The following is a 27,762-nucleotide window of genomic DNA, read 5'->3' on the forward strand; positions in this document are numbered from 1 at the left end:
AATTGACTAGTTAAGTCTCAAAAATACAAAATGTAAAAACAAACAAAAAACGAAACAAAAGGTGGATTGAATAATAAAGCATTTACAATGATATGGAAACTTGGGGCAACACAGTGATGGTACTTAGTTTATTAGATGGATATGAATTAACAGGATGCATTGTCTATAAGCTCCTGTGGAATATTCTTTGCATATCATGCACACTTAACCCCTGATCTATATCCCTAAGACTCAATTTTATTTCTTTTAAAATTGCACTTTCTGTTCTTACCACAAGGTGGTAGCAAATATGCAGTCTATGGCAAGAATGAAAAAAACAAGAGAGCATCAAAACCATTATTTCTATAAAATGGTCAGACACATTTAAACTGTGAGATCGATTAGATTATTCATAGTATTCTCCTGCAGGTGGACACTTACTCAAAAACTACTTAGAAGATGAGCTAGTCACAAGTGAGCAACCTAAATGTTCTCCACGTATCACTTTCCTTCTCCATACTTCTGCAACATTCCTCTTCAAGAATGAATGATCCTACAGATGTTCAGTATTACTTAAGTAATATTCCCTAGTATTTTTAAAAGCAGTGCTTTCTGTACTTCTGAGAGACAGAGTTAGTGGTGTGTAAGATTTGCCTGAGATCTGGATGGTGATGTTATATTGATCCTTGCCTGTCAGAATGCATAATTACCATGTATTAAGCCCTGTATGAAAAACACAGAAGTATGAGCGAAACGTAAGGAGTATTTTGCGTTTGTCCTGATGACTCTGATGTGACTGCAGTTCATTTCACAAGAAAAACTAAAAAGCCAAGATATCGTAGTGTATGTATGTGACAAGTTTCACACTAATGGCATTTTTCTTTGAAAAATTTGCAGAAGTGTTAGGAATGGATGTGCGTGCATTTTAGGTCAAGTTCAGTATTTTATTGTACAGTTGTGTTTCTTACCTCATCTCAGGATATCTATATTGTCGTAGTTGAGGGTGAAAGTAAACTTAAAAGTTTAGACTGTTGTGTAGAATGTGGTTTCTATGTCTGCATCACAACTTAGTGTTTAATTTTTTTCTGGGTAGTGCAGACTATTATATAAGGTAATAACCAGTGTTCAGATATGTCCATGGAGTGTGTGCCTGCCCCTGCCTGCAGTACTGCAACTGTGCCATTGCTTAAAAATCACTTACTGTGTAGTCTCAGACCTCCTTTTTAGAGAACACTACACCTTTTTAGACGCTGTCTAGCACACTACATTACACTGCAGTATATAATAAAGGAATCGGAGCTAAGTGCTTTGAGAAGAAGATAGATGGTGCACAGGAGCATCTTGGGGAGGGAGGTCGTCTATATGAACATTTACCCAAGGAGGACGGAAGAAGGCATCTGATAGCCGAGCTGTAGGTGGTTGTGAGCCACCAGACACACTGGGAAGCAAACTCTAGCCATAACCACTGAGCACTCGGTCCCTCTAGTTCCATTACCATCATTTCCTGTAGGGCATGATACTTAACTAATTAGCAGCATCAGCAAGAGGAGTGTGCAGGTTTCTGGGCCATACCGTCCTCATAAGAAATTACTTTTTTCACTGTTTAAAAACTACTCATTAAATATAGTGTCTTAAGTCTTCTGAGTTGTGTAAGCCCTGTAGTTTCTGTAGATAGATCACTTACTATAATTGCTTCCTGCTTCCTGCTGCAATACTTTCATCTTGATGGTTCAGAATTTCTGATTTAAAGGTCATTTGTCTGGTTTTGTTAACATATATAAAATTGATATTTTTATTTTCACATTATGCTTTTGGAAGTTGAAGAAATACTTGAGCAAGCGGACTACCTGTATGAAAGTGGAGAAACAGAGAAGCTTTATCATCTGCTTACACAGTATAAGGAAAGGTGAGCAATGTATGATTTGTCTGGGTTTGAGGTCAACTTCAAACCTTAATGGTTCTTGGTATTAAAACTTTTGTGCAACTTTTTCTTCAAAGTATTTCTTAGAGTTCAGTTTATAGTAAATCATCATTTAAAAAATGGCTGAAAAGTCATTCATTTGTCATTCATTTGTAAAGCTTTTCCTTATTCTACTGGAATGTTGAACTATGTTTTTCTATTTTGTTTTGCTTTATAAAATATCACTAAATACAAGCATTTTCTTAGTATACATATTTCTTGTTTTTTTAAAAAAGGAATTCCTAATTGGTATAAGATTTACATTAATTTACTGGAGTTTAGAATGGTTGGTTCTATGATACTATGAAATGGCAGTTGTGTTTAGAAAGAGTTTTCAAAGAAATACAAACACTTCTGATTTCTCCTTTTAGTTGTAGACTACATGTTTTGTGTAGAATGTCAGGGGAAGGGATGGAAACCTCAGGTCTCTAAGTCAAATAAGGCTAATGGCATTTCCAGGCATTTACTTCATCCTCCTAATCTGGAAATATTGAGTTGCTTTTTTATCTACTTTTGTTAATAGTTTCAAAAGCCACCCACCCCCAGTTCCCATCAACTTTAGTTGATATGTTTCTATAAAATCAGTTTTTACTTCTTTAGTCTGTCTTCATGAGTTGGCTATTTTGTCATTTTGCATTACTTCTTTGAAAAAAAAGCTGTGAGGTATAATTATGTACTGTTGATACCTTTAGCTTCAGCATTTTAAAGTGAATGCTATTTTTGTTAACAAAGAAAAATATAAATTCTCCTTAAGCACACACACTTAAAACAAGTAATTCAAGGTTAAAACACTTTTATCAATTGTAATTTTTAATTTGTTGGCCCTCTTTTATTTTATATGATGGTATTTAAAGAGCAGTTCTTCAAGGAGTCCACTGCCCGTACTTGATAAATACTGAATGGCATGATGGCACTGAAATTTAGGGTTTAGGTTGAGATTGCATTGTATCCAGTCATTCATGCATACACAAGAAAGTAACTAGTACACACCTGTTGTTTGCCAAATGTATTTGCGGCAAAGGATTTGGAGGTTCCGTTTTTATCGTTTATGATGCTTCCATAAAGCAAATGTATTTTATGGTACTGTCCAAACCAGTCAGGAGTTGTATAAAGTATAGTGTCAATAAATCAAGCCGAATGATATATGTTGAGTTTGAGGGCCTGTGTTCAAAGAACTGCAATACGAAAGTATTTTCTAAGTTAATGTTTGCAAATAATTTGGAAAATTTCAAGAATTTAGCAAATAAGTACTTTTGTGAAGGAAAATAATAGTATTGATAATGTCTCTTCTGTGATTCTTGATACATTGTAATTAAGATGAAAGAACTGTCATTAGTGGTGTGAACTTTTAACAGTTTTTCCAGTGTGAAGTAAGATGCTTTTATGTCTTGTCTAAAATTAGTGAAGATGCAGAGCTCCTCTGGCGGTTGGCACGAGCATCACGTGACATAGCACAGCTTAGTAAGACTTCAGAAGAGGAAAGAAAAGTTTTGGTGTATGAAGCCCTAGAGTATGCAAAAAGAGCACTAGAGAAAAATGAGTCAAGCTTTGCTGCTCACAAGGTGAGTTAGTTAATAAACATGTTATGTGATGAAAGCTGTCTTGGTCTCTACTTACCTGTTACTCATAACCTATGGAAGGAGAAAAAAATGTTCAATTTTAAAGGATTAGAGACAGGATTGATCGAGTTTTGAGTTTGAACAGGCAGCCTAACTCCAATGTATATTTGATAAATTCCTTTCGTGAAGCATATGAGTGGCTGACTTTAAACAAATGGGCGAAGTTGCCAGTCTTTATTGTACAACATAGCGAACAGTTGGCATAGTGAGTGCAATGCCGAGCCTGTTGGTATAGCCCTGCGATCTCAGCACTGGGGAAGCAAAGGCAGCAGAATGGCGACTGCCAGGATAGCGTGGGCCACACTGTAAGACTTTCTCTGAACCAACCCCAAATTGCCCATGCTTCTGCGCTTCATTTTCCTCTCTGTGCTTCTGGCTACACAGCAGTGGAGTACAGCTACGGGAGAAGCAGGAACCAGTGTGATTCACGTATCTTGACTACTTCTCACTGGTGCTCAGCAGGTTTGCAGTAGTACAGAGAGATTGGCAGTGAAGCCATTGGCATCTTGGATTAGGACTTTTTTTTTTTTCCTTTTAAGACTTAAATTTACCCAGCACTCAGGCAGAGGTAGGCAGATCTCTGTGAATTCAAGGCCAGCCTGGTCTATAGAGTGAGTTCCAGGACAGCCAGGGCTGTTACACAGAGAAACTCTATCTCGAAAAACAAAAACAACAAACAACAGACAAAAAAAGTATTAAATTTAAAAACAAATTTTAAAAATATTTACTTATTTTATGTGTGTTTTCCATATATGTACATATATATACACATATATGTATATTTGTATACATGTTTAACCATGTGCCTGATGCTTGGTACCCATGGAGGTCAGAAGAGGATATTGGATCCCTTAGATCTGGAGTTAAGGATAGCTGGAAACTACCACATGGGTACTAGAAACAGACCAAGTCCTCTGCAAGAAGTGCTTTTACATGCTGAGCTATCTTTAAAGCCACTTCCATATGAGTTTTTGTGTGAGCATTTTTGTAGGTGTGTGGTGTTATTTCTGGGTCTTCTATTTGATTCCCTTGATTCACCGTTCTGTTCTATGCCACTACTATGCGATTGTTATTACTATTGCTCTGTAGTACAGCTTGAGATCAGGGATGGAGATAGCTCCAGACAGTCTTTTGTTGTACAGGATTGTTTTAGCAATTCTGAGTTTTTGTTTTTCCATATGAAATTGAGAATTTTTCTTTCAAGGTCTATAAAGAATTGTGTTGGTATTTTGATGGGAATTGCACTGAATCTGTAGATTGCTTTTGGTAGTATGGCCATTTTAACTATGGTAATCCTACTGATCCATGAGCATGGGAGATCTTTCCATCTTTTGATGTCTTCTTCAATTTCTTTCTTCAGAGACTTGAAGTTTTTTTTCCATACAGGTCTTTTACTTGCTTGGTTAGAGTCAGACCAAGGTACTTTATGTTATTAATGGCTACTGTAAAGGGTGTAGTTTCCATAATTTCTTTCTCGGCCCTTTTGTCTTTCATATACCACACTTTTAAACTACTTTTTCTCTCCCCAATTTCCCTGGCTAGAATCTTACGTACAGTGTTAAGTAATAATGACCAGAATAAATACCTTTGTCTTACCCAAAATTTTGAAAGATATGTAATCAACATCGTTTTTTAATGATCTACATTTTAAATTATGTATACATGTATGTGTCTATATGTGGCTATGTAATGGTGAGTGCAGGTGCTCTAGTGTCCTGGTCAGAGGCATTGGATCCTCGTGGAGCTGGAGGGATGAGCAGGTTTAACCTTCCCAGATCAAGTGCTGAGAATCCAATGCTTAACTGCCGAGCCATGTCTGTAGCCCGATCTCTTTGTTCACTGTGACGTTTTTATAGGTACACATAAAATTACACTCAGTATCCTCTCTTATTGCCACCTATTTTATTTCCTCCCATATCTCTCATTGTCTCCCTTTTACTTCCTTTTGGGGAATTGCATAAGGACATTACACTCTGTGGTTGTGCATATGATGCAAAGAGTATACTACAATACAAATCAATACTTCCTTTTGGAGGATTGCATAAAGAGAGAAAGAGAGACACACAGAAAGAGAGAGAAAGAACAGGAAGAGTGGGGAAAAGGGGCTGGCAGAACCAAGGGGTCTGGATTATTTTAGTGAAGGGTCTCTGGGAAAGGAGAAGCCCTGGCCCATGGTAAGGCAGTGTATGCCAGCCACACCCTACGTCAGATAGAGTCATGTTGCCTTGATTTTTCATATTTCTTTTGTTTCTAATGGAACTTCGACATCTGGTATTAGCTTACTGATTTAAAAACAAAACAAAAGCATGTTTTTATCTCCTTTATTCTTTCAGTTAACAACTTTATGATTTTTCTAGGTTGTAGCAAGATATATATAATCTTCCTCTCTTTAACTCCCTTGCTTCTCCCGTCCACTCTTCCCATGGCCTGGTTCAGTTTATGGGCAGTTAATTAACTGAATGCATGTGCATCGTCTCCCTGCCCTCATGTGTCTTAGTGTAGGTGCAGCTCTTGTTTCTGCGCTGTCTTGCTTCGCCCTGAGTCCTTCTGATGGAGCCTAGCCTTTGTCGTGCACTCTTACTGCATTGGTCTCTTTGTGTTGATCTGTATTGGTCTATATTGTAGTGTATTCTTTGTATCATAGGCACAACCACAGAGTGTAGTCTGTTGATGAGACAGTGGGTCTTAGAACTAGAGAAGTGCCTCAGTTTCTAGGTATTGGACAGGGATGTTAGCAAATTTTGTAATAGTATGCCTTAGTACATAGGACCTTTAAGCACTTACCACTGTTTGTTTTTTCTTCCGCGGACCTAGTGAGTCTCACTCCCAGTATATGGCTCAGACCAGGTTTCCACTGTGTAGAACACTGCATAGTTCTGAGTGAGGCTTTGCTCTGTAGCTACAAGTGTCCTGGAAGGCTCAGGATCCTTCCATAATATTTGCCCTAGGTTTCCAGAGAGGCTGGTGTAGGGAGGGCATTAAGCATCTAGAGTCTCCTCCCAGTCAGCTCAGCAGGGAGGTACCATAGTTTTTAAGCATTAAATGTTTCAGGTGGATTGAGTATTTTGTATGTGCTAAGTCTAATTGGTTTTCAATATTCAAATCTGTTTCCCTACTGTTTTCTTTTTTTTTTTTTTCTTTTTTTATCCTTTCTTGAAAATAAGGTATTGAAATACCATTTTTCCCTTATAGTGTCTTGTTATCAGTTTTGGATATTTTAGGGTTGTGTTCTGTTTTCTTTTCTATACCTGTTATAGTCCATTTTGTCTGTTATCAGTGTAACCACTCCATCTCTTTGTAGTGTTGTTTACATGAAGTACTTTTAACCTCTATCCTGTGTTTCTTTGAACCTCACTGTTATGTAACATATATTGACTTATGTTTTTAATGCACTCTACTAATTTCTACCCAATATTGGAGAGGAGTTGATTCTACTTTGCTATTTTTGTTTATGTTGTTTGAATTTTTTATATTTATGGCATGTTTGTTTCATGTCATTTTGTTTCTCAGTTCTTCTATTAATGTCCATTTTCTTGGTATTAGATTACATGTATGTGTTTAATTTTTATTTATTGTACTGTTTATTTTCATTAGAATAATAGCTTATAGCAGTGTACTTTTGGGCCAGATGTCAATTTCATTAGTATATACATTTTGGTTCCTATGTATCTTTACTCTGCTTACTTTGAGTAAATTTACTGTCACTTTGTTGACTTAGCCTCTGCAATAACTGTGAGAAATGGAGTTGTGTTATTTAATGTACCCAATAAATGGCATTTTGTTCATCAGCCGAGCCCACTTAAAATAGGCACTCATGGTTGCTGATGAGAAATCTGCTATCAATACTAATGATTCCCTATGGTTGTGGCTTCAGGCATGTAACTGTCATTCTTCCTAGCTCTTGCACAGTGTTTTCACCTCAAAAGTTTGTTTTAGCTCCTTTTTATTATTGATATTTTGTATAGTGAATCCTTATTCTCATACTTTTTTCTGTTTTGTTTTACAAATACTTTATTTTCAAATTTTATGAATGAATGTTTTGCCTATGTGTACTTCTGTACTGTGTATGTGTGTTACCCTGAGGAGGTCAGAACAGAGTACTAAATTTTTTGGAACTGGAGTTATAGACCATTTTCAGCCCGTACATGGGAGCTGGGAACTGAACCTGGGTTTTCTGAAGAGCATCATGTGCTCTTTACTGCCGAGCCACCTTTCAGCCATGTTTAATTCCTATTTAAAAACATATTCATCTAGTGTCTTCATGCATACACCTGACCATATCAGTGCCTACCTGTGAGGGCAGTTTCTCTTTCTACCACTTTGTCCTCAGGGATTGAATTCAGTACATCAGGGACTGTTGGTGGCAAGTGTCTTGACTTGCAGAGCCATCTTGACGGCAATTAAATTTAGTTCCTTAGACATAGCCTCTGTGATCAAATATGAACAGTATATCCAGGAAACGTGTGGCCATGTCATGTGACGTTGCTGTGGACTTCTAAGACAGGGCCTTGATGCTGTGCTGGTGCATTTCTCCTGGACCTAGTTTGTTCAGGGTTCTTATCATTAGTGTTAAGTTTTTTCCGCAGCTGTTGAAATACTCATAATTTCTGTCTGTTGATGTATCACATAATAATTTATGTACATTGAGTGATCCTTCATCTCTGAGAGGAATCCTAATTTGGTGAATATTCTGCTTGGTCACTTACTCATTATTGTTAACAATCCTTAATGTGCTATTGGGCTGGTTGCTAGTATTTTCTTGGATGACTTTTGCACCTATTCACTAAAGATGCTGGGCTCCAACTTTTTTCATTGTCTTTCTTTGGCTTGATAATATCCATCCATTTATGTCTTTAACAGAGAGATGTAAAAATGAAGCTATAACTACACTAATACACTAAGAAGTAATGGCTTTTCCTTTGGCAGTTCTGTAAAGCTAACGGCTTGAACCGATTACCTTACCCTCCTCTAAGCAAGCAGGAATGGGCACTCTCCATGCCATGCTGCCTGGAACTGGGGTGACATAACTGGCAGCTTTCTCCCTCTGCCTTCTTCAGTGCTCAAGAGAATGCTAAAGTCAGGTGCAGTCATCTCGTCATTCTATTCTAGCTCTTTTAAAGGATTTTGGGTTTCAGCTCTTCAAATTGATATTTCAGTGAGGAAAGAATCCTCCAAAAGTCTTCTCTACTGCCTTCCTGCCCCACCTCCTGTAAGTACTAAAATTCCTCTTGGATTGAGTTCTCAAACATACTGACTTACTCAGCCATGTTTGGGGATTTGTTTAAGGTCTGTTAGGCAGAACTAGAGCAGCATCTTAGATTAGCTCTTCCCGCAGTTGAAGCAAAGCCAGATAGGGTGGCTTACAACTAACATTGACACTCCTTGGTGAGCTGGGAGGAAGAGGCAGGAGAATTTCCACAAAGCTAACAGCTGGCTAGCCTAGAGTATGAGAACATTGGAAACATGAGATTCTAATCCCCCAAAGAAAACAGTTCCAAGTCCCAAAAGTTGTCCTTTGACCTCCCTAGTCATTCCATGCCACGGATACATGCCCCATCACACCCCCACACACGCACCATAGACATACAAAACAACAACAGAAATTTAAATGGAGAATCACTGCAGATAGTGGACATTTTAGAAATTGAAGTGTATATTGAAATAGAAGACAACAAACTAACATAAATACTTATATCAGCTCTTGCTAATATAAGCATTAAGAATAGTCTTATATGAGCAGGTTAATCAAGGAGAAAATGTTTTGGAACCACCATGTTTGTTTTGTGTAGTAGGTAATAAATGCATAAAAGACTTTCTGGAAGCTGGAGAGATGGCTAAGGGGTTAAGTGCACTTGCAGAGGACCCAGGTTTAGTTTCCAGCATGTGGTCGCTCATCGCTACCGGTAACTACAGTTTTCTAGGGAATCTGACATCCTGTTCTCTTCTCAGAGCACTACACACATGGTACATAGACAGATTTGGACAAAACAACCATACACATAAAATAAATCCCTTTTTTAAAAGAGAAGCTTTGTGTTTGTAGTATAGAGGATTGCACATGATAGGGCAACACTCTGCCACTGAACTACACCCCGAGCCCCTTAAAAGAGATTATTTTATTCAGTAGCTCTGATACATGGGAGAAGAACTGAGCACCAGGTTTAAAATTCTGTATAACCCTTCTAGTGAACTGAATTTGTACAAGTAGAGAACAGTGGAGACTAGGTGATAATAGTCTCTAAGTATGTCGACATGTGTAACAGCATTATTAAATGTGCCACTTTATGTTCAGTAAACACGTCGCAACACAACGTTTCTATGGAAAGTAATTTAAATAAATTTCTATCTGTTATTGTATGTATTAGGATCCTATAGAAATAGCTCACACAGGGGAGGAATATTTATAATAAGAAAGTGTTGTATGCCCAAAATTTAAAAGGTCCTTTTGATCTTCAAGAAAAATGAGCTCAATTGCTCCAAGTCATCACACATTTTTTTTTTTTAATGCAGACATTTTTTTCCCAACCCTACCCTAAATCTGGTGGCTCTCCATAGCATCTGAGTTTATGAAGTTTAGATATTTTAGATTTCTTTTTGGTAGAGAAACTCAGATTGTCTCAGTTTGGGTCTGTTGTCTGACAGTGGCTATGAAAGTGATATAGAGTTGGCAGTTTGTGCTGTTTCTATTATAGCAATACAGAGGTTGAGAAGAAAGGTGAGAAGGTAAAATGAGTCATTCATTATAACCTGACCTAACTTTATACTCAGATGTTATTTCTCTAATATAGTGGCATTGTCTTAGTTTTCACCACTTTCTACTTCATGTTATAGGTCTCTGTAAGTGTGTCCTACCTTTTAGTTCCTAGAGGGCAATGTCTGCTTTTATTTTTATCTTTTGTTCTTAATTCATCATTAACAGTAACATTTTGCTAAATGAGAATAACGATTGAGGAGTACTCCTCTATTTTTTTTCTTTGTAATAGATGGAATATTTAGAACAGTATTCTCACCTTTTATTTTTTCTAATTTTAGTGGTGTGCAATCTGCATTAGTGATGTTGGAGATTATGAAGGAATCAAGGCTAAGATTGCAAATGCCTACATTATCAAGGAACATTTTGAGGTACTGATTTAAGTTCATGAATTTAAAAAGTTAATATTTTTCTGAATGGGTGTGTTTTAGTTATCAAGAATTGTATATGGAGGATGTTATTTACTTGGAGGCCTACTTCTTGGAAGGCAGAAGCAGGGGATTGCTTGAGTGTATGAGTTAGAGGCCCATTTGAGGAAACAGACATGTGTTTTTTTAAAAGAAGCACAAACCAAACCCCAGTGGGATAGAACAATAATAGTTGATCAATTCTTATAATTTTCTTTTTTTATTCTATTTATTCTTCTTTTTTTTTAAAGGATTTATTTTTAATTATTATTTATACAGTCTTTTGTCTGCAGGCATGCTGGAGGCCAGAAGCAAGCACTAGATCTCATAGGTGGTTGTGAGCCACCATGTGGTTGCTGGGAATTGAACTCAGGACATCTGGAAGAGCAGCCAATTCCCTTAACCTCTGAGCCATCTCTCCAGCCCACTTTTCCAATTTTCTTAGTCAGTTTAATTTATTAGTGCTTCTGCCTGATTTGTATATCTAAGGCCATTTATATGCTTTTATAAGCCAAGTACTGGGAGGTTCAAGATGGCCTCTCATCTATCATAGTTCCTCTTTACTTGTTCTGTTTAGTAGTCTAGCCAGGCTTCACTACAATATGGGAGATGGCCTTCAAGAATAAATGTTTCAAAAGAAAAATTTCAGTGAGCAAACTTTTTCAAACCATTTGTAGTACAGCTGATAACATCCTATAAAAAATAATTGCTGTACGTGACACGTAACTTTAATCACTTGGAAGCAACGATAGGCACATACATGTGAGTTCAAGGCTAACCTGGTCTACATAGAAAGTTCCAGGGTAACCAGGGCTATGCAGAAAGACCCTGTCTAAAATAATAATAAGAAGAACATGGCTGAGCCAGTGTAACAACTGACACACCACTCTTAGTAGTAATAATTTAGCTTAAGATTATGCCGTTGTATGTTTTATATTGTTTCAAATTTCTTCCTAATCGACTTGTTTTTAATTACCTTTGTTCAGTGGTGAAAATTACATGAAAATCTATGTCTTTCATTTTCTGTGTGCACATATTTCACAATCCTCACCCAGAGCAAAACTACAACAGAAATGTTCAGCATTTAAAAATCTTTTACTATTTTGTAGATCATCTCCAAACTACACAGGAGCAACAAACATCACAGCTAGGAATGGGCTGGGTGTGCTACGCAGTAACTCTTCAGGAGCTTACCGCCAGAAGGCCCAGTCTCTAGCTTATATAACTACTAGAGAAAAATAATATTGGACTAGCAACCAGGACACCGAACTTCTTAAACCAGCAGCATTGCATTTTACAGTTTGTTTACATGTTTACAGTGTGTTTCATATCTTAATATATCTGAATTCAGATTGCACTAGAAAGTTTGTGGTACCTTGTAGTATAAATTGGAAGCTGTAGCCTTTATTTTTCTTTGATAATATGAGTGTTTTTACCTACACGTATGTGTACCACAGCATGCAGTACATGGGAGGTCAGAAGAGGGTGTCAGAACCCCTGGAACTGGAGTTACAGATGGTTACAAGATGCCACATACATACTGGGACCCAAACCCATGTTCTCTGCAAGAGTAGTATGTGTTGTTATCTCCAGCCCTGGCAGCAAGAATTTTAAATATTTAATCTTTTCAAGTGATATATAAAATGACTGTGTGCCGTATTGATTTTTATTTGCTTGCTTATATTCTTATTTATTTAAGGCAGGGTCTCATTATGTAACCCAGACTGGCTTCAAATGTATGGTCTTCCCTAATCAGCCTTATAGATTCTGGGATTTTAGGTATATACCACCACACCTAGCAATGTACTGGTTTTGGCACCTTAGATTCAGGAAAGGGGAGGTCAAAGAGCCTGACATTGAGTTCATGTCAGAAATAGTCCCTGTTCCCCTTACTTGAAAAACCTTATTGGTTACTGAGCTACCATGCGCTACATCCGAGCAGAGATTCTAGGTTATATCCATACATGGTCCTTGGTGGAGTGTCAGTCTCAGAAAAGACCCCTGTGCCCAGATATATTTGGTCCTTGTGGAGCTCCTATCCTCTCCAGGTCATACTAACTCCCCTTCTTTCATATGATTCCCTGCACTCTTCCAAAGGTTTGGTTATGAGTCTTAGTATCTGCTTTGATACACTGCTAGGTAGAGTCTTTCAGAGGCCCTCTGCGGTAGGCTCCTGTCCTGTTACTTGTTTTCTCCTACGTCCAATGCCCATCCCATTTGTCTTTCTAAGTGAGGATTGATCATCTTACCCTGGGTTTTCTTGCTTGTTTATCTTCTTTAGGCGTATAGATTTCATTATGTTTATCATATCTTATAGGTCTATATAAGTGAGTATAAACCATGTGTGTCTTTCTCCTTCTGGGATACCTCACTCACAATGATCTTTTCTAGATCCCACCATTTGCCAGAAATAACTCTAGGGAACCCACTTGGATACTGAGCTACCATGGGCTATGTCTGAGCAGGGGTTATAGGTTATATCCATGTATGGTCCTTGGTTGGAAAAACAAGTCTCAGAGAAGACCCCTGTACCCAGATATATTTGGACCTTGTGAAACATCTAGCTTTAATCTCTCACCTTTAAAGACATATAAATACATGGACCTACAAGAGTACCTGCACATACATGACATTTATTCACAGACACACACAAAAAAAAATAGAGTTTTAAAATGTGGGGTTATAATTTTCTTTTTTAACTCACTGCTTCTTTGGTGTTTAGAAAGATTTTCTTATTTCTTAACAGAAAGCAATTGAGCTGAACCCTAAAGATGCTACTTCAATTCACCTTATGGGTATTTGGTAAGACAGTTTCAGCCATATTTCTGTCCTATTTAGTGTGTCTTATTTCACAGAATGTATAAGCATCTTACTTTACAATTTATATGTAATAAAAAATAAGGTATTTAAAAACTATTTAACAGAGTCAAGTATTAAATCACAAAATAGCACTTGAGTATGTGTTGCTAGAAGATAGTAAAACTAGCCAGGCATGATAGTACATGCCTGTAATCCCAGCATTTAGAAATGGCAGAAAGATCAGGAGTTCAAATTCATCTTCACCTACATAGTGAGTTAAAGGCAGCATTGTTCACATGAGACCCTCCCTCAAAACTCTTTCTTGTCACCAGAGAAATAAAAACTCCAAGAAAACTAAAAAGACTTTAAGATTCTTTTGTAGACCTTTTCATTTCCTTTCTTAGGAAGGTCCTCATTTACCATGCTAAGTAAAACTGCAGTAGTAGTAGGTTGCCACGTTGAAGTCTTTGTATCTTCAAGACTTATCAGATTCAGATGTGATTAATCTAAAAAAATATGTAATCTTTCTTCAAATTTCCATGTGATATTGTGTCCAATATGAGAAATTATTTTGCTGGTATGAGGACATTCACATGATTTAAATATTTGCTGCTGTAAATGTCTTATCAACTCTTCTACAAAAGAAACAAATACTACTTTTCAGATTAAATTACCTACTGAAGATTAATAATTATCCAAGGACAGCCACTTAACCAGTAAGCAAACATGTGATATGATCTGTGCCTCAAGGAGTTCAATCCCTGCTCAAGGATCCCAAGTGTTTTTTTTCCTACTTCAGAAAGTTGTAAATGTTTTTGCATGTTTATCATCTACTTCACTCTTTTTAAAATAGGCATTTATTACGAGCTGTTATTTTTATTCATGCATAGTGCATTTAGTTTTATCATTTAAAAGAGTCCTGAAATTTCTTATGTCAAAACTAGTAGAAAGCCAGGCATAAGCCACTCAAAAGCAAAAATGAGGCAGAAGGATTAAGAGTTCATGGCTAGCCATGGGTACATATAACATAATTCGATCTCAAAAGAGAACTTAAAACAAATTGTAATAGCAATCCTGTATCACTTAGCTGTTTTAAGGGACAAATAAGAAACAGTGATATTATTGGCCTGAACCTGGCACAAAGTGACCACTATTGTTTACATTTAATCACAGAGCAGAGACAACTCTAGAATCAGGTCAGTCACTAGATAATCAATTCAGTATGAATGTTAACTGTGTACCATATAAAGTTCAATTATTTGAAACTGTAACAGCATATTCCTTTATACTGTATATTAGGATGTTCGGTTCTCAGTCAAAAGGTGCAATTTGAATGTATAATACCATCTATTCCCTCATAGGTGCTATACATTTGCTGAAATGCCTTGGTATCAAAGAAGAATTGCTAAAGTGCTGTTTGCAAATCCTCCTAGTTCCACTTATGAGGAGGTAGTATGATGTCCTTTCTTAAGTTAGTACTGATTTCTTAACTACAGTGCCATTCTACAGTGTCCACACATATGGAGATGTGATTCTGTGAGGGACTTGAGCGAATTTCTAATGGTCCAATTCAACAATATCACAAAGGCTTAATACTTACTGTCCAGGACTGGTGAGTGCTTTTTTCTTGTTGTTTAGGTGAGTGGCTGATAATTTTGCTATATTGTCAGCTAAAGTAGCTCAAGGCTAAAATAGACCTCCATTTTCTATTTGTAATATATACCACATAGAAGCCAAAAAAGTAGAGAAGAATATGATTATTACCCACTAAGTTATAGGAAGAACATATGATAAGAAAAAAGTGTGAAAGGCTCTTAATATTTTAAAAGCTGTTTTCTATTTCTATGAAAATAAAATGCAAAAAGTATATAAGCTTTAAAGCCTTCCCAGCTACCCCTTGGGTGCTGGGGTTTGAACCAGGCAGGGGTTTACTCCCTTAACACCCTTCCTAGCCTACTGGATGAAAATCTTGACTTTACTTAGTCACTTAATTTGCAAACTGGCAATTGAAAAAAAAAAATTATCTTAGTATTTCTCCTCTCATAGTAAGGGCTATTTGTTGTTTGTCCCTGGGAATCTATGGTATTCAGTTGGATATTCAGGGACCTGATTTCTTTGCCTTCCCAGCCAAAACCAAAACAAAATATACATACATACACACACACACCCTTAACAAAATATAAGCAGTGTATTACTGAATGAATTCACCATTTAATTATATGTAGTTTGTATTAGAAGTGACTGTCGTGACGTAAAAGAATGGTAATAGCTGGAGGTGGTGGTGCATGCCTTTAATCCCAGCACTCAGGGAGGCAGAGGCAGGAAAATTGCTGTGAGTTCAAGGCCAGCCTGGTCTACAAAGTGAGTCCAAGACAGCTAAGGCTAGACAGAGAAACCCTGTCTTGAAAAACCAAAAGAGAGAGAGAAGAAAAAGAAATGTAATAGCTGAAGTACATATGATCGGTTTAATTTTGTGCCACGATAGTTTGGCACAACCAGATATTTACTAGACGTGACCCTCATTATTAAAATCCTAGTCTTTGATGGTTGAATGGTGTCATGTTTAGCCTGCTGCTCTCCCTGCTGGACTTATCATCTGTTTTATAATCACTTACTTTCTGACACATTTAATAGTAAGAAAAGATCTTAAAATGTGAATGCTTGTTTTGTTTTGTAAGTAACTGACTCTAATTCTTTCCATTTTATTTTCACTCTTTGTATTCTTAACAGGCCTTGAGATACTTTCACAGGGCAGAACAAGGTAAAATACGTTTACTTCAGCTATTAATATAATATAGTCTAAGTGTTGACGGTCATAGAACATTTTAAAATCCAGATAAATATGTATTTGTTGTATCTCTCACACTGGAAAATGTAAAACAAATTTAAATTAAAAAATTATGTATATAGGTGTTTCATCTGCATATATATCTGGAGTCCTCAGAGACCAGAAGAGGGCATGCCCTTGTGATTGGAGTTAACAGTTGTGAGCTATCATGTTGGTGCAGGTCCTTAAACTCTGAGTCCTCTCTCCAGCTTCAAATTTTAACCTATTTTTTAAAAATAGAAATTGCACTTATATTCAGAGTTCCAATTCTGTAGTGTTCCCTTCATTTAATGTAATTCTTTATGAGGAGGCTTTTACAAATTATTTCTAACTTGATATTTTAGTTAATTAGTTACCTAAATGAAAACTATTTAAACCAGGCTAATTGTTGGTGTGTTACAGAATATTGTATTCCATTGTGAAAGAGTTTAATGTTTTCCTTATTTTGATTTAACAATGGCTACTCCTATGACACTGTTGTTTGCCTGCCCAACATATTTATGCCCTACTGAGTTGTAACTCAGTAGCACAGTGCTTTGCTACCATGCATAAGACCCTCAGTTCAGGCCCAGGAACTAGAAGAAACAACTATAAGGATGGGACATGTCTGTGACCAAATGTACTATAAAAGCCATTCCAATACCTTTTTCGTTTTGTTTTGTTTTGTTGGTGGGGGTAGTTCTCACTATATAGCTCAAGTTGGCATCAAAGTATAAATCCTCCTGCTTCAACTTCCAAACACTGGACTTATAGGCATATGACTCACACGCAGTTCCTTATAACAGAAAACTAAGACACATTCTTTATTAATTTGAGGTCTTATATACATAAACCTAAGCAATTTAGTGATAATTCTGTAAAACTTTAAAAGAACTTTGAATGCTAAATAACACTGTAACTCATGAAGTTTTATTCACTTTTTTATTGATATTTTTTCTGATCACATTTTACATATCATTAATATTAATATAAGAATGAAATTAAATCAAAGGGGTTTAAAACTATAATGCTAAAGGCAAAAATAGACTTTAAGACATTTAAGGGTTGGCAGTCCTGAATAAAGCTGTGTGCCTCTGCTCATGGAGTTAAATCCTTAGTGATTCCACTCACACATCAGATTTTCTATGAGCAGTAACTTTTTCTCTAGGGTAAAGGTTGCCTAGTTCTAGTCCAGAAGCCTCTCCCATGTTCTGTCATTCATACCTCCAACATCAGCTTCCTTATTCTGATGTTGTGTAAGGCTGTATGTATGAAGAAGATGCAATTTTTTTTTTTTTTCCTTTTTGGCTCATGATTACATTTCCATTGCTTCACTTATGGTACTTGGCCAACTTCATGGATGAGGAAGTAGATGCATAAATGAGTATACTTAACCATAAAATGTTTAAATCAAGAAAATTAAATGACTGAATTTTAAGCAAATGCAGTTAATCATAAATTGTATCCAGGAAAAAGTATGCTTTATTCTTTTATAAACCTAGAGCCTTTTATATGCTAGGCATGTGTTCTATTGCTGAGCTCCCTTCCAGGCCTCAGAAAGCATGCTTGGATTACAGAAAGGCTGGTTATTAGGAGGAAACTAAGTGAAGAGTCAGTGAAGTTAGAGCTGTGTGTGGTGGTACAGGTCTGTGGTCCCCAGCACTTAGGAGGCTGAGGTGCTCTGCCATTGAGGTACATTGAATTAATAAGTTCCAGGTTCACGTGGATGGCACAACAGAATTGTGTCTCAAAAACAAACAAACAAAAGGATTATTTTATGCTTCACTCATAGGCTTCGTAGAAAATTAGTTTTTATTTAACATGTAATTGTACATATTTACGGAGCAGTGGTAATTCAGTATATTCATATAAGATGTGATTATCAAAGCAGTTACCTTCATCTCATGTATTATCTTTATTTTGGGAAATACTGAAGTCTTATAAGTTTTCTAAAAATATATAGTAAATTGTTACAAACATTTCTCTACTGTACTGTATTTTATCCAACCTTTCTCTGTCTATTCCTCTGCCCAGCTTCTGATTACCACTAATCTACTCTCAATTCCTAGGCTTTGTTTGCACTTTTCTTTCAATCAAAATATTCTCAGCTTTTTCTGTTACAATCCCATTAATCTGCCACGATGCTTAACTCTCAATTAGTTGTTTTCTAAGGTGGCTTCTTGTAGCACTTTGAAGGTTATCTCTGGAACAGAATTTAGTTGTGTTCATGTCTCCCTCTCTGTGCCTAAGTATAGGAGACATTTAGCAAATGTTGGTCAAATTTATAAAAACCATGATTCATCCATGCATTCCCTCACTCACTGAACAGAGGCACTAATTATGTTATTTTTCCTGCATTATTGTAGACAATTGAAATACAGTAATGACAGGTAGTTTAAAAAGAAAATAGCTCAACTTTTAACAGCATGAACATACTTCAAAGTGAGACCTTGGTATAATAAATGTACACAGCCCATAAGTACATTCAGTACATCATAATTATTTCAGGGTTTTTTTTTTTTTTGAGATAAAACATTTGAAAAAATAAAATTGCATTAGTCCAATCATTGTTTAACCACACAATTTTATTAAAATTTAGACCAAAAACATTAAACCTATAAAAATAAAAATATTTCTCTAGAGCTGACTTTGTTTCTCCTTCTTATATACAGTGGATCCAAACTTCTACAGCAAGAACTTGCTGCTTTTAGGAAAGACATACTTGAAGCTAAACAACAAAAAGCTTGCTGCTTTCTGGCTGGTAAAAGCCAAAGGTTATCCAGCACACACAGAAGAAGATAAACAGGTAAAATGTCTGTAATAAAGTAAGGCAGATTGGCTTTCATTGAGGCATTAGTAAATAAACTGAGAACTTTAATTTAAAAGCTTATTTGTTTAAATGCATAGTATTGTAGAAAGCACAAGTGCTCATTTGTATATGTACCTTTATACTTTATCATGAGAACTCCTTAGTTACTATCACATTATAAGTTGCTTGCTACAGTGTAGAACTGATGTCCATTTGTAATGTATATCTATCTGATCAGATGTGACTTCTAAAATATCAAAGTCAGCCCAGCCAAACATGCTTACCTAACATGCACCAGGACCTGGTTCAATTTCTGACACTGGTAATAGGGTTGGGGATGGAGCCTGAAAGGTTAAGGATATGAACTAGAATTCTCTTGGTATCTCATCTAATCATCACTGTCAAGATACCTTATTCTTACCATGGCCTGTCTTTGTTATCTTGAAACGCTTAGAAACCTGCCTATTTTATATACTTTTATAAGTTATGCTGCACTATTTATATGTAACATTTATTTTTCCACTTTAGATACAGACAGAAGCTGCTCAGTTGCTTACAGGTTTGTGACAAGAAACAAACACTTTTTGGAGAAGGCAAACCAAGTATTTTGCATTTCACTGATTTATAAAGATATATTAATCATCATAATGACTGTATCCCCCCCCCCCCCCCCCCGCCCAGTTCTTTTGTGTGTTACTATTTTATAGAATAAATGTAAAAAGAAATTCTGGTTTTCTTCACAAAAAAAAAAAAGAAAAAAGGGAGGGGGGGAACTGCTGCATTGTCCCACAAGTGGCAGCAATACATTTCCCTGGTCCAGACAGACATGTTCAGTTGGGAACAACAATAGGAAAAAATGGTATGCACTATGTAAGCATTGGGCACATCAGGATGAAAGGTTTTCAGAAGAAGGCTTTGAGGACAGGAGAACACGTGGCATAGGAGGAAATTATTTTCCTGTTGCAACTCACTAAAGTTGCTATCTTAGAAGATAGAATGGAAGTTAGGTGTTCATGATGTGGAGGGTTTGGGGCATAAAGAACTTAAGTGATGTTTCTTAGAGCCAGCCTAAGTAAGGAAAAATCCTACAGAATAATTTTCTTTTTCAAACGTGGTATACCTTCACGGATGGGCTGAATTTGTCATTGACAAGTTGTAATCCTTTATAGAAAGGAAGGACACAGATTTCAGGATGAAAGGAAACTGACGTGTTTACCAGGCAGGGTGCTCTCACTTGGATCTGCTGTGCCGCCATTGTAAAGTTATACTCTGCAACAACTGCAGCTTGGATGCCACTGACACTGAACAAATGTGAGGCCGTCTATGGGCATGTTTTCCCCAAAGGACATAACAACTGTCATGTTTCAATAGGTTCCAGCAAAATGTGTAGGTATGTGCTATTCCTGTTTTGCCATGTAAACTTTCAAACAGACACTGGAAGTACATCCGGGCCTTGGACTTTAGGTATTTATGTTTGCTCTATTGTACTTATATGTGTATATTTATTCACATGTAATGTATTTTTAAACCTCTGAAATTCACAAATTATCATCCTCTTAAGTATCTCAGCTGCTTCTCAGAATAAGTATGTCTTCCAGAGCCAATGCAAATACTTCACCACACCTGTCATATCACCTCAGAGCAAACATACTCACGTTTCCTTCACTGCCCAAAAGACCTGCTTTTTGAGGCCAGAATTTGATTTACAGCACAGTTGGTTTTAATACAGAAAATTTCTCCCTATCTCTTACAACACGGACTTTTTGGAGAGGTTAACCCGACTGTTATTTTCAACTCTCCTTCATTCCAGATAAGCTTCTGAGAATTATGTTCCATCTTGTCCTCTGGGACTCCAGTTAATTCAGTCTTCTTTGGCTTTCATATTCATGACTTTGATATCAACTACTGTCTCATTTTCTAAGTTCATTTCCACTTTCAGTACTTCGTTTTGCTTTTAGGTGAGTTGATTAGTTAAAAGCATGATAATTGAGGGGCATTTTTTGTCTTTTTCTTCATTTTTCCCCTCCTGACCTTTGTCAACAGGCACTTCATATCTTCATTGTCTAATTATGAACTTGAGTTACTTTTCATATGCAGTTTATCTAATTTATATTAATATTTTATGCTAAAGAATTTTAATTGTTTACATTAAGATCCAGGTCCTTGTACTTCTCGAGTAAGGGCTTTACCACATGTATATCCCAGGTGCTCCTGTGGATTTATTCTTTAGTATGGCTTTTTCATATAATTTCTCTTATCAGCACAAATTCCTCAAATTATTTCCTAGCACTCACAATGATTTCTGTAAAGTAATTTTTGTGAAATTACTTTATAGAATGTGAGGTATTTTTTCAGCAATAAAGACTTTTATGGATTGGGAGGATCTACCTTCTGATGCTCTATAGACCTTTGTTTTAAAATAATGAAGATTCACAAGAAATTACATTATGTAGTACAAGGAGGTTCTGAATACCCGTCTTCCTATTTGCCCTTGGGTGACACGCAACTGTGGTATAATACCAAACCAAGAAATATACTAGTATGATCTATAGACCTTAATTCAGATTTTATGACTTTTATTATACAGATTTTTATAACTACCACCACAGGGAAGACAGATTTATCTCAGAGACCTAGTGCTCTTTAGTCATACCCAGACACTTTCAGTCCCTCATATTCCTGCCATACCCTATAACTAATATGTTATATATTTGTTATTTCAAGACTCTATATAATCTTATAGAATATGACCTTTTGAGATTGTGCCTTTTCAGTTAGTCAGATCCTCCAACAACTAAGTTTAATCAATAGTTTTTCCCTTTAGTGTTAATATTTTATTATGTGAATATACCACTTTATCCATCTGTTGAATTTTTTCTAATTTGTGGCTATTAAAAGTAAAGGCATTTTACATTCATGTCTGTTGTGGCATTTTTTTCAAGCAAGTTATGGAATCAGTGTAGATATCCAACAAGTGGATAAAGAAAATGTATATATTCACAAACAAGTTCTGTTCAGCCAAGGAAAAAAAAAAAAGGCGAAACTAACTCATTTGCAGCCAAAAGGATGGAACTGAAGATGATCTTGTTAAGCCTACATAAACTCAGATGTACACTGAATGTGGATCCAAATTTAAAAAAATGACATGAAAGTAGACGGCAGATTGCTGGAGAAGAGGAGGGGGGAAGGGTGGGCTAGATATGTGTGTGCTAGAGCATGTGTAAAGGTGTGACAATGAAACCTATTTTGTGTAGTGAATGCATGCTAATAAGTACAATTTTAAGGCTGTTATAATCTAAGTTTTTATGTATACTCATTTTCCTTGTGGGATAAATGGCTATTCTGTGTAATATTCTAAGCCTTTGTTTTGACTTCTAGGGGCCTTACTCACATGGTGTCACCTTGGTTCTTGATGTGTACCAAGGCTGAGGCCACTACTCAAGAAAGTACACCCCTTAATGGCATTACTTCCCTTTTCTATAAAAATGTCCATTTAACTCTGTTTTTGTGTGCAGTTTAGACCTCATTTTGTTTGAAAAGGTTAATTTCCCCCGTGCACATAAAGTTTGTAGTATTCTACATGCTAAACATAATAGAGAGATAGGCAATGGGTGATTCCTCTCCTTAAATGTGTCTCTTATCTTTGAGGATGTGTGAAACCTGAATTCAGAGTTGTTTATTGTTAGTGCAGTGGACAGGGGAACCTAGGCCTCTGAACACAACAGGGGAGAGCTGGGGTCTTTGTGGCTGTTTGGCTGACCTCTTTCCCTGATGTTCAGCAGTGAACCTGTTGTCACTTTTCAATCACAAAAATATTTCCACTGTGGCCTATCAACATCCAGTGTGGATGCTACAGCATGGCTTGTTAGACTTGTTTAAAAAAGCATAATGAAAACAAAGTACCAAGTTAATCACTAGGACCAAGAGAATGGTTCCTGAAAACGACCTAGAATTAATACTAAAAAGAAATACCATCATCATTTTAATTGTATTGTTTGGTTAATTTTGAAGTGGGACTTTTAGAATTTAGGAAATAGCACTTTCAGATTTGTGTTAAATTTCCAGTTGACTTTAAACTTGATTTCTGTGCTCAACAGATTACAGAAAGTAGGGTGGTATGTCACAAGAGAACTTTATTTCACATTTCAACAACTGATTTGTTTTGCTACTTCAGTGTTTCCCGATTGTTATGTGTAATTAAATGTGAGGATGCAATAGCCTACAGTAAACTACATTTGTTTGGCAGCAGTTTACTCAGACTGCTGCAGTGCAGCAAGCATACTGGCCTCAGGGAAGGCTAGGGCTTTTTCAGAAAACGAACATGTTATCAGGAGCATCTGCATGGTCTCCCAAGAACCCATCTCCTATTGTGATGGCTAAGAGTTCTCAGAGTCAGGGAAACCAGTTACAGCTCCCTCTTCTGTTGGGGGCTTTCTCAGTTCAGAAGCAGCTTAGTAGTTAGGGTCCTGTTCAACCCTAAACATAAGCAAGGTTTGTCTGTTAATGGAGTGGACATCCAATACCTTATTTGGTTTTCAGAACTGGGTGTATAATTGAATAAGCCTGAGAAAATGTTAATATTTTCATTTTCAATTGCCTAGGAAGTACAGAAAAAAAAAAATACAAGTGTAGAAAAAAAAAATACAAAACAAAAACCCAAATAGATTCTTTCCTGAAGACAGATGACTGAGATGACTGGTAAAACTGTTTAAACCTAGGCTCAGTTTATGGGTGATGCTGGGAACTGTCACTGTAGTACAGCATCATAGTTAGCGTCTCTGAGACTCCTTCACCTCCCATTTTCTCTGACTGTGTTTGCTGAGCCTGGCTTAGTGGGTCCAGTTCAAAATACATGGGGAGGAGAAAAGGCAGGAATGAACCACATCTCTTTTTGAGATTTTATGTTCACTACTGAGTAGGTAGACACATCTATACTCTGAAATCTGTGACTGGGAATGAAAGGGTAGAAGAGCCTGTTGAAGCCTGCAGACTAGTCTTCCCCAGAAAACTAGTTTGGTCTCGTGGGTTCTCTTCTCTTACCAATGCAAGGTAACTTAAAAAAAAAAAAAAAAAAAAAAAGGAACCAGCTCCCTGAAATCCTACCTGAAGGACACCTTGAACCATATCTTCAAAATGATAGTCTGAAATACCTCCACTGAATGAGAGCCAATACTTTGTCATAGCAAGTTTATTATTTTACAGAATAATTTATGCAGGACTTTTTAAGACTGGCCATCCTCTACTATATAACTTATAATATAATATATTAGAATTTTTTAAATCCCGTAAGCTTGAAAATAGCCAGATTATCTGTAATTTGTTCAATTAAGTAGACTACTACTTTTATTTAATTTTTTGAATTCTGAATAAAACTGAAGAACGTAATCCAAGCATGTAGAAAAATAAAATCTTGGCAAAACTAACCTTGTGGCTAGAAGTTGTAATTCTAAGTGAGTTTCATAGTTACAACATGGTAAGTTAATGAACTTTGCAGTGCATATTGAAAGGATAAAAATGGAAATTAACTTTTTATATTAGGAAGCCCAGTTTGCCAAAAGTAGCAATATCATTCACATTAGATATTAATTTTTTCATACATCATGAATGCCCTCAAAATGAAAATCATTGTTATTTGGATAAAACTTATCTATATAAAATGGGGTGCACAAAGAATCTTTAATATACCTCTGAACTTAGGAACAATTTTGATGAATTTGAAAGGAAGGGGATATCCAAACACTAAGAAAAGTTCTTAGTATGAATATTTAAATACTTCTGCAGCTTTCCAGTGCATTTAGTTTAATTACATCTCTGATTTCATAAAACTAAACCTTGGGCACAAAAGCAGCAAAGTTCAGTACCTTTTATGTATCCCTAAGTATTAAACTATCAATTTATTATTAATTAAATTTGAAGAACATTACAAGAAGTTTAAAAATGTTAAGTACAGAAATGCCAGATTCTTTTAATTTCCCCAAATAACCAACACCCAAAATAACACTTAAATAGACCTCTGCTGCTCAGCAAATCAATTCCAGCTGCTCCTAGATACTAATGTCTATTACATGACTTCTGTGTTTACTGATATAACAATGATGGGGATTTTTTAAAAACTATTCATTTAGAACAACTCAATAAGTTGAAGTACTTGTCTTCAGAAAAGCCAGCAGCATTTTAAAAATACACTTAAAGTGAGAGTTGGCCTAAGCCCTAAGATTCCTTCCTGAACAGACATGCAACTAAAAACAATCAGATGTCACCTAGAGAGAAGAATATGGAACATTTGCACTTTTCCCCTGGATAACAGAAACAAGGCAAAGCAATTTCAGAGCTTTGTGAATGAACAGTTGCCATGTTTAATACACCTGGTGCTCTATAAAACTAGAGCCACTGTCATAAATGCTTATATAGATATAGACTTCTTAATAAATTCTCTTGCTTGCTTCAAAATTTAAGGATGATCTTTTCCTGGTCAGTCATTTCAAGGGAACAATAAATAAAGTAGAAAATGATGAATGTTTTGCATATTTCTGTGGAAGAACGGAAAACATTTATACTTTGAGAGGTTCAGAAAATTAACTGTACAGAACGAACAGCTTATGTACACTATCTGTGCAATTTTTCTTGGCTGGGGTATTTAAATGCAAGAGCTCCTCCAAGACAAGAAGCCACATTCATTCTTGTCCAAATCCCTCTGTCTCTTCTATTGCAAAAAGAAGTTTTTCCTTTAGTTGTTCATAACTCTTATATGGTGGTAGATCCAAGCGATTAAAACTGAACAAAAACAAAAACAAAATCAGACGTTTTCAATAAAATAAACTGAAGAGATTTCTAATACAGTATTCTTTAACAGCACATTAAAACCTGAATATTATGTATGTAAAAACTTTGCCAAACGTATCCTAACAATGTAATATAGCAATTAGCATATTAACACATCTAAATTTCATAGAGGAATCTATTCAAGGTTAAGACATAAAATATATATTTGCCAAAGAATTTATAATAGAATTATAAATAATATGAATATATATAATGACTGGATTTAAAAATGGGTTTCCTTTTGCTATTCCTGTGTCATGGGTGATGAGTCTCCATAACTTTTCTTAGGTTAAGACTTAATTTCAACCATCCATTCATTAATTATTTATTTTCTGAGAAGATAATTACTTTTGGTGGAAGATGTTCCAGTAGTTGCTAACACAGTGATGAAAATCCTAAGTCCCTTCTTTCATAGAATTCATGTTCTGATAGAGACAGTTAGTGAATAGATACATAGTTTTCTCTCCTTATCTCACCATACTAGAGTCTAATCTACAAGCTGACTATTTTCCAGTTCTTCCAACATCAATTCTAAGACTGAATTATGAAAGTAAAAATACTAAAACTTAAAAATAACAACATCCAATTTCTAAAATATGGTACTGACTAGCTGCACTACACTCTCAAGTGCCCATGCTTTTGGTGGCTTAGTGAAACAGCCAGGAAAGATTCAAGACTTTTCTGTACCTTCACTTACTTACTGTAGATACATCTCAACTGTCCTTGCCAAAACCCGTGCAAGTTAAGAAAGCTCATAATTAAGAGTCTAGGAAAAGGTAGCCAATTTCAATGATGGTTATGCAAACCATCATTAACATACTAGGTAAATATATTTATGGTAGCAATTGAGACCATATATTGCTTGCCTTTCATTTTAAACTATAATCCAAGAAAGACTGTGAATGGTAACTGAGATTAGGGGAAGGAAAAAACAAAACCAAACACCTTCTCTTTTTAGTATAGTCCTATACCAAAACCAACAATCTTTTAGACACCGTTGGCCAATTTTACTTTCTACTAGTCCAATTTTTTTTTTTTTTTAACTCTTGGTCATTTCTGTTGTCACCACACCCTCGTATGTACTTCTGTCTCATGTTTTTTTTTCGTTGTTGTTGCCCTGCTCACTCACCTTGCATCCACTTAACTTTCTTCACACCCTATTTCACTTTACATCTCTGCTAAAAATCTGGTGTATCTACAGTAGCTTACACCACACTAAGAACCCTTTACTGCTAAAGCCTCAGGAAATGTAGGAAGCCTAGTATCAACTTATTTCATACTTTCCACATAATACACACTTTTCTCCATCGTCACATGCTGTCTCTCTTTGGCCTACGCCCCTTGCATATGGACATCTCACCTGTTCACCAACAATCAGCCTAAAGTCTAGAGCCTCTTGTAGGAAGTCTATCTACCGCATCTCAGACAACTCTGTTCCTGCTTTAGCCTTTACACCATGACTGACAGCCCTCTCCCTCAGATTAAAATAAGCACTGTATCTCTGAATTATTAGTAAGTATTTAATTTAGGGGATCTTAATAATAGAAGACAAAAGATTATTTGAAAATACTCCAAGGAGATTTCGATTTCAAGAAACTGGCCATTTTGTTTGTGCTGCTTCATAAAGTACAGATACAGGTTAATAAAATACACTCACTTTACTGGGCACTTAGTGTGTTAATATCAAAGTACTGTTAGGTCTGGATTTGAGTCTGATGTACTCAAAATAGACAAAATCAAATTTGCTACTTCATCGTTAAAAAGGGAAGAGAATTGCCATGTATTTTCCATGTAACCTGGAAAAATACCC

The 27,762-nt window shown here is 36.2% G+C and overlaps 2 protein-coding genes across 8 annotated transcripts in view; one reads left to right on the forward strand and one right to left on the reverse strand.

Annotated features, from left to right (window-relative positions):
- The window catches only part of Rmdn1 (regulator of microtubule dynamics 1), a 32,066-nt gene extending 10,019 nt beyond the window's left edge, over positions 1-22,047 (forward strand). Inside the window, exons 3-11 of the mRNA XM_055603190.1 lie at positions 1,798-1,885; positions 3,342-3,501; positions 10,591-10,680; positions 13,463-13,518; positions 14,877-14,964; positions 16,246-16,276; positions 18,994-19,127; positions 19,659-19,689; positions 20,300-22,047. Of these exons, the coding sequence (XP_055459165.1) occupies positions 1,798-1,885; positions 3,342-3,501; positions 10,591-10,680; positions 13,463-13,518; positions 14,877-14,964; positions 16,246-16,276; positions 18,994-19,127; positions 19,659-19,689; positions 20,300-20,337 (716 nt within the window). The 3' untranslated portion in view covers positions 20,338-22,047. The remainder of the gene's footprint in view (positions 1-1,797; positions 1,886-3,341; positions 3,502-10,590; positions 10,681-13,462; positions 13,519-14,876; positions 14,965-16,245; positions 16,277-18,993; positions 19,128-19,658; positions 19,690-20,299) is intronic.
- Positions 19,070-27,762, reverse strand: part of Wwp1 (WW domain containing E3 ubiquitin protein ligase 1) — a 100,659-nt gene continuing 91,966 nt past the window's right edge. For 5 of the 7 annotated variants that reach the window (XM_055603180.1, XM_055603183.1, XM_055603181.1 and 2 more), the window contains exon 25: positions 24,304-25,904. In XM_055603180.1, coding sequence (XP_055459155.1) covers positions 25,805-25,904 — 100 coding nt within the window. In that variant the 3' untranslated portion in view covers positions 24,304-25,804. Of the gene's footprint in view, positions 19,137-24,303; positions 25,905-27,762 lie in introns of those variants that run through there. The other 2 variants (XM_055603185.1, XM_055603184.1) reach the window with 2 other exon arrangements.

Source organism: Psammomys obesus, unplaced genomic scaffold (assembly GCF_907164565.1).
Source record: "Psammomys obesus unplaced genomic scaffold, mPsaObe1.curated_primary_1811, whole genome shotgun sequence".
Taxonomy (NCBI): domain Eukaryota; kingdom Metazoa; phylum Chordata; class Mammalia; order Rodentia; family Muridae; genus Psammomys; species Psammomys obesus.